Source organism: Gobius niger (genome assembly GCF_951799975.1).
Source record: "Gobius niger genome assembly, chromosome: 23".
Lineage (NCBI taxonomy): Eukaryota > Metazoa > Chordata > Actinopteri > Gobiiformes > Gobiidae > Gobius > Gobius niger.
The window spans coordinates 12,781,412-12,794,378 of record NC_136874.1 but is presented as its reverse complement, the minus strand read 5'-3'; the positions used below and the strand labels follow the sequence as shown (position 1 = coordinate 12,794,378).

The 12,967-nt window shown below is 41.6% G+C and overlaps 1 protein-coding gene across 3 annotated transcripts in view; it reads left to right on the top strand.

Annotated features, from left to right (window-relative positions):
• LOC306981805 (nck-associated protein 5-like) overlaps window positions 1–12,967 on the top strand; it is a 220,556-nt gene that overhangs the window by 22,890 nt on the left and 184,699 nt on the right. For 2 of the 3 annotated variants that reach the window (XM_079581485.1, XM_079581488.1), the window contains exon 1: window positions 7,255–7,549. The exons of the other annotated variant lie outside the window; for it this stretch is intronic. In XM_079581485.1, coding sequence (XP_079437611.1) covers window positions 7,478–7,549 — 72 coding nt within the window. In that variant the 5' untranslated portion in view covers window positions 7,255–7,477. Of the gene's footprint in view, window positions 1–7,254; window positions 7,550–12,967 lie in introns of those variants that run through there. 3 annotated transcript variants of the gene reach the window in all.

Genomic DNA, 12,967 nt, shown 5'->3' with positions numbered 1-12,967 from the left:
GAACAACTGTTGGCCTGTCTCTCGCTTCAAAGTTGTTTCGGCGCTTGTTGGTGGTCTGCCAAAGCTGCCGCAAAGATCCTAGAGTTACTTCCAGGAAAATATTTACATCTTTAGGCATCGCCGCCACCGCTGTGTAAACAAAACCACGCAGGAACTGGGCCCTTCGCGTTTACAGCCACCGCGGGCCTCCTCTGTTTGTTGTGATGGCGGACTGATTGAAGCGAATATTTGGTTACACGTGTTGACAAGCCCGCGGACGCTCACGCATGCTGATAGGTTTGCCAATGTGCAAATACTTGGGAGTGCTTTTGGTTTTCTGGCTGTGGTGGAAGTACACTAACAGGAGAAGAAGAAGATAGTAGTCAGAGGTGGTCAAAGTACTTGATTTCATTATTACTATCCACTATTACTAAATAATAAAAGTAAAAGGCACTCAGTCATGTGAAAGTGTACAAGTCCATTAATATAAGTATGTAAGTCTATGTAAGTATAGGTTTATTTACCATTATTTACCAACGAAATTGTGTTCAGGTGCAGTGTTAGTCCAGAGCCGCCATTTTGGGCCAAACTGAGCAGATGTTTTTCGAGGTCGGAGAAACCAGAGCCTTCAGTCTCCCCGATCCTCTGAAACGGTGCACAACCTCGTGGTGTCCTGCACTGGCCAGCTCCCCCTCCTCCTGCTTCTTCTTCCTCCTGCGCAGCTCCCTCCGCTCCAGTCTTTCACCATCTTCTGGGAAGAATGTAGCAGACGAAAAACCGTCTTATTTTCCAGTGAACGTACATCAGTGAGAATAGTTGTGATTGAAGATTTATATGGCTTCGCTGCGAGTCTTGCCTGGATACCTCCTTGTTTGTCCTTTTTTTGTTTCCTGTATCGCCTCTTGTGACACCTCCACTGTGCTGTAGGTGTGGGGGTGCCTCTTCAGTGTTTCAGAAGAAGAAATGTGTACGTCTCGAATGTCTTTAGCTCACAAGCTAATGCTAGCTGTTTACTTTAGAAAAACCTAGCTAGTACAGACTCTAAAAAATCCACTGAACCTCACAAAAACACAGCTAAGATGAACAGACGTATCCAGTAAAACAATGAGGAACACAGAAACTTACAAAAAAGGAAAAAAATGTCTCTGTACCAAGTGAGAGGGGGGTGTTAATAAAAATAACTTTGCAGCTTCAAAATCACAAAAAAGGCGCCCAAATTCACCCTCTGTACGGCAATATGATGGGGACAAACCTCTTTCCTTTTTGTGGGTCACTAATATTTGACAGTACATCTGCACAGCGCCACCTACTGTTCTGGAGTGAGCATTATTAGGCTTTTAAAAGGAACCAAACACATGGACAAACTGACTTTTTTTTTACTTTGGAGCCTTTATAGAAACGTAGTGGAGTAGAAAGCAATAAGTTCTCATTTCTATAGTTTTTCAACATTGCAGTCATTGTGGTAGTGGATTTTATGGCTCAGCTGCTCATACTGGGAGTGCTTTTGTTGCTATGGTAATAGTCAAGTTACAGTAGCAGTAGTTGTAGTAGTAATACTATGGCAGAAGTTCAGCTCTTTAAGTTTACAACCTCCGTAGTTTTGATAGCGATAAATCGAGTCAAATATTTGGTCACACGTGTTGACAACGCCTGCCGACATTTCAGCATGTTAATAGGTTTCTAAATGCGCACATGCCGGGAGCAGTCGGGGGCGGTAAGGCGAGCTGAACGCGCAGGTGTCCAGATTGCTTCCTGGCACCTGGGAAGCTATTTGTTTTGTGAGGTCAGAGGTGACAGCCATACGGGGAGAGGGTAAAGCCAATAGCGTTTACTGGCGGACAGCAAGTGCATTCCAGAATTTACAACAGGGATTTAGACTGATATTTCAGGTGTTCACAGTGGAGAAGTCTTTATTTTGAAAAGCTGGTTAGTGTCATATTACACAAGCATGCGCATCATTCAGAACGTCTGTTTACGAGAAAATCTTCAAAAAGGTTTAGTTGAAAGACTTAAAGTAGAGCTTTTTGTCATGATATAACATTATTCCATCATAAACGTGCCTGAAGAAGAACTTTGCTTGGAGGAGTCCACTTTGGGTCCACTACAGTAACTGTGAAAATGCTGATATTCTGGTTCGTGTACCATCCAAATGAAACAAAACACGGTCACCAGCAATCAATGTCTTCTCTGTCCGAAAATATATGGTCTCTAAAAGTGGTGACAAAATGGTAGAAAGGACTTTTAGCTATACGATTAAAATAACCGGCTTGTGGATTCAATCAATACCAAAAATATCGGCAGGTTCAACATTTGACATTTTACTCTTCGGAGATTTCTTTCTTTCAAAAACGTTTTCATCCATATTGAATTGGCCCTTGATCGTCATATTCTAGAACGTGAGCCCAACCTATGAAGTTCGGGATGGAATGCTGTACTGTAAATTTACTGTTACCATGGAATTCCGCCGTGTTTGTGGGTACTAGCAAACATTTTCCCATAGACTAACAGTATTAAAAGTGGAGATAAATGCCGTGGAACAGCTCTGTTAGCTGGCGAGTCACCACCGGCAAACTACATATTTCAACATTCAAAATGTAAACAAAATCAATTCTAAGGTGCCCAAAAAGATTGTTATTGCGTCTCAATTATGCACGACATGTCCACTTTGATAAATCATCCACTAATTTCTTTATTTACTCCCTCCTACTGCGCAGTTACGCAAATGACTTCTCAATAACCTGTCAAATGAATCATACTCCTTGCCTAGGCACGCTAACCCGAACTACTTAGTCATTCCCTATCTAGATTCAAAATGCCTGACCACAATCATTATCATGCTATTAGTGTCACGGTACCTCAGATAAATCACTGCTAAATTACATTATTAAACTCTCCAAAGTTTCTTATATACATTGTCCTGCTTATTCTGTTGATAAATTGTTTTTAGCGTGATTGGAATTGCGGCCATTCCAGCATCACCATTAGATAGCGCTACGTAGCTAATAAAATTTAATGACTCGGTGGAACCTGCTTTGATAGAAAAAACAATTACTCAAACCAAGCTTTGTCGAGGCGTCGCTTTGACACCTGCGGCGTCTTGGCACGCTGGAGAGAACCTCGCGTCGTCGGTTTGAAGTCATAAATTCCACGGCGAGGCTTGCCCAGAGTGATGACTGTGTTATCTGCCGTGAGCTAAGGCTAGCACTAGCAGTTAGCCGCCATCACTCAAACTGACAGAGGTAAGCACAGGGGCCTGTATGTCAAGAGGAGTCTGTCGAGATTTAAATGGCGGTTTGAAATAGCGTGCCAGCGACGGTAAGTGAGGCTGCTTCGATGGGAAATTATGGGCTTGTGAAGGCTTGCTGACTGCGGCTAATTGTTTTTGACATTTGTTGTTAGAATTTGAGGAAGCATAACACTTGTTCAGAATAATAGTTAGGAGAGTGATGAAAAAATTGTTTTGGCAAAAGTTTGTAACGTCAGTGAGAATATTGGTGAGAGGCACAATAGTATCTTTTCTCATAGGTACAATTTTGTTATATGGGCTAAACATTGCAATGAAACTAAAACAGACAAAGTTGTCAATCTGTTTGATTCTGTACACTACTATTTTTGTTACTCTTTATAATCGATTCAATCTATTTTATTATTTTTCATTTAAACTTCATGGACCATGTCTGTGTATCCTTAATGAAGTCTTTAATGAATATTGAAGTTAAATTAAAGTAACATTTAAAGTACCATATTGGTAAAGTAGCCAAGAAGCATGTAATCAACATGGCTAATATCCAATAAAGCAGTGGTTCTCAAACTGTGGTAGGTGGACCACTAGTGATACTAGTTTTAGACTTGATCATTTTAATCATAGATATGCCTGTCAAAAAACATACCTTTTTTGGTCACCATATACTGTAGGGTTAACCCCATATAACAGTATTTGACTAAATATCCTTAACCTTTTCTTAAAGCAGGGGTGTCCAATCTTTTTTCACTGAGGGCCACATACCGAAAAATATACAAACAACCGGGCCGCTCTCAGTAGAGGTCAGATATATAACTTCAACTATGCTTTTTATTTGAATATGCTGAAAGTACATTAAAAAGAGCCTTCATCACAGCTTTCTAGTAATGGATTTTCATTTAATGTATATATATATACATTCAATTAAAGGAAAATAAAAGATCAAATTAAAAGGGCCAATTAAAAATGGGCCGCGGGCCGCAGTTGGCCCATGGGCCGTAGATTGGACAGCCCTGTATTAAGGCACCATACGTCCTGACTTTTTTTTTCTTTATATAGAGTAACATTCCTTTTGCTCCAAGTATGTAGTTAAAGTAGAAATTTGTCAAAAGAAATAAGCCTGATTGTTGAAGTTTGCATTGTATTATCTGTTGATGTCTTGTGGTCTGCCCAAACGGTCAGTATGCGACGAAAAGGGACAACACAAAAACATGAAATCTGTCATCATGTTTGTTCCACATACTTTTTAGCCGACAAGAATCCATTTTTCAGGACTGGTAGAGAATTCTTTGTAGTGTGGCTCATAAGACGTAGCAGATGTATCTCCAAAAAACAACAGAAAACAAAGAAGCATAATATGTTTTGCGACTTGATTCCAAAAGCGCATAATAAGTCCCCATACTTGGAATAGTTTGCGAAGATTGTAGATCCTATCACACGGATATGACTGCTGGCAATGATAATCGCTGCTTCTCACAGTTCATGACCAAGTGAATTTATGACCAAGTTGTGACATTTTCCAAACCCCAAAATCCAACGATAAGGCAGTGGAATCTTTCACATTCTTTTCGAGCCTTTACTTGCAAACACACCCAAGCGCATGTGGTCGAGTTGTGGAGCAAATGTTTTGGTTTTGCTTAATAATGAGTCAGGTGCGTCAGATAAGCATCTCTCCAGAGAAAGTACAGTTGTGAAAGATCGCTTGTACGTCATCTCCTGCCGCGTATTGTTTAGACACCACCAAACCTCGGATGTTACTGAAAGGTTACGAAAGGTTAGTGACGCATTATGAAAAAGGCCTAAGCATGTCAGAATACCTGCTCCATGAGGCGAAATTATGATGAATTCTTGGTTATTACTAAACAACACCCAGCACTGATGTCCGACAGTGGCTACATCCATGAGGAGCAAAGGGAGGAAGTTCTTACGGAAGTTGTTTCGACTTTTTAGAGCTCATCAAAAACATCCCTAGAGATAATCGGGAAGTGAAACTACTGGATGTTTTTGTTTCAGCGGTTCCAGATCAATATCGCAATTTTGTAACCAACAAAATGTAAGATAATGATAAAGATGTGTTTGAATTTAATACCAGAATAAGCTCTTTCAAATCAAAATAGCATTATCTACCCGAACAAAGTGTAAGATAGTTTGTAAAGCCCCACTTTTAAAGGACGTACCCTAATCATTCCAACCCTAAAATTGCCATCGCTGCAAATGCCTCGTTTACAGTGCTCGAATGTACCGCTTGCTGGTGTTTGAATCCATCTGTCAAGCACTCCTCTTCCCCTGCTACCTTCCAAATCATAGCAAATTAAAATCCCCTTTCCCGAGTCGCCAAAACCTACAACCCCTGGATCCTTTTTTGATGTAAAAGTCATTTTCGAAACTCCCATCGAGTCCAGAAAAAAAAAAAAAAAAAACCTACTGCAGGCTAACATCAAGGACTGCTTTATGGACTTTGCGGACTCTCGGCCAAACGCGCTCACTGCATTACACCCTGCCAAGATTTTTCGGTCTTCGGAGCTTCCCGAGCGGCGGTATAGACGGCAGCAGCGGCAGTGGGGTGTTTGTGAAGCCAGTTTTTCAAAAGCGACACGGTGAGTGAGTGTGAGAATTGGACTGCGGCGACATGGGGGAAAAAGCCATGCGTGCCAGGAGTTAGACCGTAGCGCTGTCATAGTAATGTTTTATGACTGGACAGGCATGCACACATAAGCAACGCTATACAGGCAAACACAAGGAGTCTTTTGACATACTTTTTTAGAGTCATTTGTCCGTAATTGTTGTCTTCTGCCTGTGGACTATTCATGCACACACACATTTATATTCAGGCTCAACTCAAGCTGGATTTTAAGACCATGTACCCGATGTTTCCTGCTTTCAAACCGAGGAAAGGAACAAACTCGCCAATATATCACACTGAGGTCGTCCATCTGACTGAGATTTACACATGTTTTTGCCAGCACAGACTAAAACAAAACAAAGTGGTAATGTAGAAATGTGCTAAGGTTTTAGACAATGATTTTCCTGATGGAAATTTAATTTACCCTTGGTTTGGTCCTGATTTTGTATTTGACACATTCAACGCATCTTTTGTTCAAACGTAGTTAACACAATTATATATGCGATTTTGCTAAACATTTTACTCAGATTGCTTTACACTGACAGGAAGTGACATATAGAGGCAAACAATTTTAAACTGTTCCATGTTATGTCAATGGGAAGTGAGTGAGTCAAATTGCTATGAAACTGCCATACGTACTTCCTGTCACCTGCTTAAAAATTCAAATCAAAATGACTTTTCTTCATTAAAATTGCTGCTTCACTGAACTAAAATGATGTTATCCACCTAAATAAATCATATTTTCAAAGGCAAAACCTGTCATATGCACTTTAAAGCCACTCCATTTTTGCCAGACCGACATGGTTGCATTCCCACATTGCATTGCTAGATGTGCCAACTTCACAAACAGCAAATTAACTTTGTCCCACAGAAGTAGACCAGCACCACACCTCTCTCACCTCACAGGACACCCCCCACCAAACCCCTCAACCCAAACACAAGCGTATGTATAGTGGCTAACACAGTCAGGGTTTAGCAATATGACAGAAGTTTACAAAAGATCGTGAACTGATAAACATCTGACCGAGCCGTTTGGTCACTCTACTACAAATAAAAATTGGTAGCATTAGGGATGCGCCGATTCCGAGGAATTACAAAAGTGAACTCCATTCCTTATATCAGAGTTTGTGCTGACCAAGTATGTTTGAAGACGGTTTACTTGGTTTTTGCTATTGGCAAGTCCCCAAATGAAAGTACTTGTACATTTATTGGTTTGTAGAAAGTGGCATCCGTATCAAATATATACTAGGGTTAGTCCAGTTTCTCTCAAACTATTAAACCATTTTGTTTCTTCATTGTGTGCTGCTGCTGCTCAAGATCATCCAATAGGCTGACAATGAAACTGCTACAAAACCAGCCCATGCAGCCAACCTGGCTTTAATCCTCGCCGACTCTGCTGTTTCAATATTGACCGACGGAGCCTATTTGCTCAGGAGAAGTCAGACCAGCGTAGCACTTTGCATCTTGCCAAGGATGCTCGTCTGGCTAACTGCTGCTGCATCATCATCATCATCACTCCCCTCTCACGCTCCACGCACCCAGGCAGCAGGCAGGCAGCTGGGGCACGCACTGGGGCAGGAGTGTGGAACCAAGCGGAAGACCTCCAAACGGAAGAGACGCCGCGCTGGGGAAAGATGAGCCAGATCGCGGACGCCGTCGCGGTCGGCGGGAGGATCCGTAACGGGCCGATCCTGGAGCTAGTGGCGGTGAGTTGTTGGGTGAAGTCTGGCAGGGCGCGCTTATCTAGGGCATAGGGGGGGCGAAAAAGTAGGTCTCGCAGGGGTGGCGGGTCGGAAATCGAGCTTTCGCATCCTGCCCAAAATAATCGTGAACTAGAAATGAGAGTTGCACCAGACAGGAGACAGGAATTGCCTAAGGTTAGGGGGCCAAGCTGAGGGGGGAGCAGCGAGTTGTACACGGAGTTGCATGGCTGGTTTTAAGTGGACTGTTGAGTCAAATTTGAATATAGTTCAGAGAAGTAGCACATACATTTTCTTGTGTTGTTAAAATAGTTTTGTGTGTGTTTTTTTTGTTTAAAGTACATGACATGACAAAATTCTGATGTAGTGCTGCTGAGATAATAGTTTTAAGCAGATGATTAAAACAAAAGTCATGTAGATTGTTTTACGTAAGGTGTGTTTCTGCAAACAGGAAAAGTGTGTTGACTGATCTTAACTGCGTGTTTCAATATTTAGACAATTTAACAAATGAGCTGGCTTTACAAATTTCCCTGTTAGCGTGGCTACATTTTCATGACCCATTTTGAAAGCGGTGAGTCATGTAGGACATGGACACATACATATTTAAACCGCAGTTACTTGGACTCATTCGGAAGCTGTAGTCAAAGAGCTCTGAAACAGACACAGCGTGAAATTTTAATTTGGTAAGAAAATATCAGTTATTGTTGGAGTTATATAATGAAAACTGGGGTTCATTGTTACTTTTCATTTGGAAAACAGCTCCGGTTTAAAGCACAGTTTTGTCAGGCAGCAGAGCAAAGTCCAGACCATAGAAATAAGCTGATTTGGACTTTTCAACTGTATGGGACAGTAGGATAGGATTTTACATTATTGAGCCACGATTATTGTGAGGAAAAGTATTGCGATTTTAGCCTGGTTTCCACAGCCTACGCACTCATGGCTAATTATCACGTAAGTAAACACTCTATTTGATATTTGGATAAAAATGTAACTTTCAGCCAGCTCCCATTGCCACAGCCATGACTTGACACGCAGTCGATCCCTCCCGTTCCTTCCTCTTCTTGCACAGATAATCGTAAATCTCTTGCCTCATCGCCGCATCCACCCCGGCGTGGTTATCACATCTGTCTGCCGAGCGCGTGCGGTCGCACCACGTTCCATATGTAGGTCACTCTGCTGCGAGCTGCCACGACCGCTAATTACACACACCGCCTACGCAAGCTAGCATCCTAACACTTGGATGGTGTGAAAAACTATTCACTAGCTGCTTATATTGATGGAAGTGCTAAATGTACAATGGGAATGTTTGTGGTGTTAGTTGTTGTTGTTGTGCAGTAATAGTAGTTCTAGCTGTGGTTAACCCCTTAACTCCCACCTGAACCGAGCACATTTTCTCCAGTTTGGCTTTACCCCAGTCCAAAAGCTTCTGGAAAAAAGCTTTGAAAATAGCAACAAAACTGAGATGAAAACCATGATGGAAATGTGACAAAAAGTGAGAAAACATTGACAAAAAAGTGACGAAAAATGGATGAAAAAGTGGCAAAAATGTCACAAGAAATGGACAAAAAATTGACGAAAAAATGACAAAAATGTGATTAAAAAATGACCCAAAAATGACAAAAATGTGACAAAATGTGACAAAAAAATGTGACAAAAAATGACCAAAAAAATGACACAAAAGTGACAAAAATGTGACAAAAATGTGATAAAAAATTTACAAAAAAATGACAAAGATGTGTCAAAAAATGACAAAAAAAATTGTCATTTTGAGTATTCAACTCAACAAAAAACTCTCGGTTCAGGCGGGAGTTAAGAGGTTAAGGGCATTGTGGTAATGGCAGACAAAGTACTAATTAGTAGTTATTTTACTGTAGTACTTCCTCTAGTTCTAGGACGGTTGTTGTAACAGTAGCCATAGTTATGGAAGTAGTAGTCGTAAGTATTAGCACTACAGATATGAAGGATTAATTGCAGATGTAGTGGCAATGTAGCAGAGAAGTACACGAATAGTGCATAAATGTACGTTTTTATCTCTTTTTACTTTTTCTTTACTACTAGATTTGTTTAGCTGTTAGTTTGCATGTGAATGAATAGGATCGACAGAGAGTTTGCTCGCGCTAGCCTGGAAAAATTGGGAAAAAGGCATGTTTTTCTGTGTTGAGTTATTGGTGCCGAGGTGTTTGGGGTACCCCAGGGGTCGATCTTGGTCCCGCTGATGATTACTGTATGTGGACAAATGTCTCCTCCCAGACTCCATATATCCTCAGTGTAATTACATTAACAGGAGCCGGATAGTGACTAATGGTTCGTGGAGAGGAGGAAGGGGGGTGTGCCTGTGTATGTGTGTGTACGGCGGTTGGCGGGGGGGGGCACATGACAAGCAAGTGCCTGGGGTTGTGTGAGTGCAGTTTTTCCATCCTTATTTCAATCTCTTCCTCATGAGCAGATTGTTATCAGAGGAGAGAAGTTATGACATTTAATTTGGTGATATATGTCAGCGTCTGGGGTACTTGCCCACTTAGCTGGTGGTACTTGGAATAATTTCAGATAAAAAAAAAATAGGTTAATTTTAATGACGTTTTTCTATAAAAGGTTTGAATTTCTCTAGCTTCATTTCGGACACAAGACTCAAGACAGTACTGAATAATCTGAGTTTACTTGATCTCTTTGTTAAAATGTTGCCATGATCCTCGAGGAAGGGGGTATTAATGGATGACTCAAGGGGTATGTAAGACAAAAAAGGTTGGGAACCAAAGTTTAAGTATTAGAAATGGAGTTGCTCCAGGGTATCGATGAGTACAAAATCACCGATTCAGGCTTTGCAGACACTAAAAACTGAAATACTCACAGAGAAGAGATTCATGTTACCTCCTTGATGCTTTCATTTAGTTATGTTTCAGAATGTCATAAATTAAGTTGCAGCAGGAGCTGACACAGCTAAATAGTTTTGGAAAGACTTTTTCCCTGATCATTATTTGGAAGTGATTGAATTCACACACCTGCCAAAAATCATTTTATCTGACCAACATCCAGCACATCATTTTAAATATTGTCTCTATTTTAGGACACTTTTAAGAGACCTAAGTTCATATTTGATGAGAGAGAACACATTACAATTTGGGACAGTTTTGTTTCATGTGCATATGTCCCACCATTACAGAGACATTAAACTATGGACCAAGTCCAAAACTGGTTAAGCATTTTGACGCTTAAGTGCCTATCCGCCACTCGCATTGATGGCGTGCATGGAAAGGACCTATGTCACCGGCCTGGAGACGACTCGGAGACTAGTTGGAGAATTGAGTTGCCGCTGGTCATGGAGATGTCTCCGAGATGTCCCCAGGAGATAAGGTAGTCTCAGTAAAAACGAACAGGTTCAGCTTCAGCAGAGTCTCCGCATGGTCTCCGAGCGGTCTACGAGGTCTCAAGCAGCTGTGGCAATGTTGCGAACACTATTTGTTGTCCTCAAGCTATGAGACGTTTCTGTGATGTCCCTGCAATGTGTCCGAGACCTGTCAGATACTTAAAGTCTCAGCTGAAATCAAACCTGTTTCACCGAGACTAACTGTAAACTCGCCTTACCTCCAGGGGACGTTTCGGAGACATCATGTGACCAGCAGCAACTCGAGCCTCCAACTAGTCTTCAGGCCGGTGAGATAGGCCCTTTACCACAATATAATTCTCCATCTAAAAGTCTAGGCTGTTTATGTTGTGACATCATGAGTAGAGTCATTTTTCACAGTGAACCTTGTGGTCTTGGGCTTAGACACTTTTTACAGTCCTCTGGTCACAAATTACTTCAGATCAAACCGTTCCACTCAAAAAGACATGTTTTTTGTTTCAGTTATCAACATCACAGTAAGTAGTAGTTAACACAAGCAGTTGTCGTCACAGTAGTAGTAGTAAGATTTTGAGTAGTTGAACAGTTGTAACTTTATAATGTGAGTGCCTGTTCCTATTTTCGGCTTCCGTTTGCTTCATTGTTGCGACAGAACATGCTCAGAATGTCCTTAAAATGCTTACACCCAGAAGCTTGCCTCTTTGTCAGTATTTTAATAGGCTGTTGCTCTTCTCTAAAGGATTGCACTTTTTGGAGCTATTATGTCCGCTTTGGCACACGCATGCCCTCCTTAATAGCAGAGTGCTTTCCCTTTTGTATGTTAGATGAACCGGCCCGCCGCTTCTTTCCTGTAAATCCATTTCTATTCCGATTTTGCCCAGGGGAGCAGTTGAAAAGCGTCCCGGCGAATCTTGGTCAGCAGTTCGACTTGTAATAAACCTAAGTGCCATAACATTCGGCTGCGTCGCTCCAAACGGCATAAATCATACCGCAGCTTTGTGGATTGAATTGCAGTCAGGTCTTCATTGATTTCCAGTAATGTAGTGTACAAATAAGCATGACAGTCACTTAATCATGTTGGGAAAAAATTGTGGTGGTTACACTTTCGAGCGTCTGTTTAAAACTACGGAATGCAGATTGTTGACTTTGCTAACAGAGGTGCTTTATTTGTTACCCCTCATTACTGTTATAGTTATTGCTCACATAAAAGATTTTGGACACGATGTTTTAACCAGTAGCAACTATGCGGTTAAGTTGTTCCGCAGCTCTTTTCTCGACTTTGCTAATGTTTCCTAATGAACCACAAACCGAGGCAATTGGAAGGTAATGCAGAGTACTACGTTAAACTAGTTCACGGTAGGTTCATTGTAAGAATTTTAGGACCCACGGTAAACCGCTGTCTGGTGCGCTCTCACTGGTAAAGGCTGAAGAAACCAGCCCAAAACACACTAAATCTCCGGCAGGTTTAATAATCTTATGTGCCGAGAGTACATCTGATCCTTTTCCGCATGATTACGGCATAATGTTACCAAAGGAAAAGTACAAATGAAAGTGAAACTGTGCGAGCACGTGGAAATCAGCTGATTTGTTTGTAAAATCGCAATATATTTCGCCACAATAATCGTGATCCAAACTGTTTGAATCCTGACATCCCTACTGGTAACTGAGCAATACTTTTTTCATAATAAGACAAGGTAGGAAAACCAATCAAGTAGGAAAAAGGACAATGGTTGACGTGTAGCAAAAAATACACGGCCAAACTGTTCTGATCTGGGGTTTGTGCCCAAAGAGTGATATCAGCTGATGACCTGAACATCCTGAATGACCATGTTATTCCATCCATCCATCCATTTTCTTTTCACTTTTCCGTTGCCTGGTCGTGGGGTAGCTGTTGGAGCTTCCCAAATCACATTGCACCAGCCCCTATGGCTCCTCCTGCAGGTGGTGGGTCCACAGACGGACGGCCTCATAGTTCTAACCGGGCCTGTTGGTCTCTCATAAGGGGCTTCTGAACCGCCCTTTGTCTGACCTGTCACCTTGGACCAGTTTGCCATGGGAGACCCTACCACAGAGCAACAGAGCTC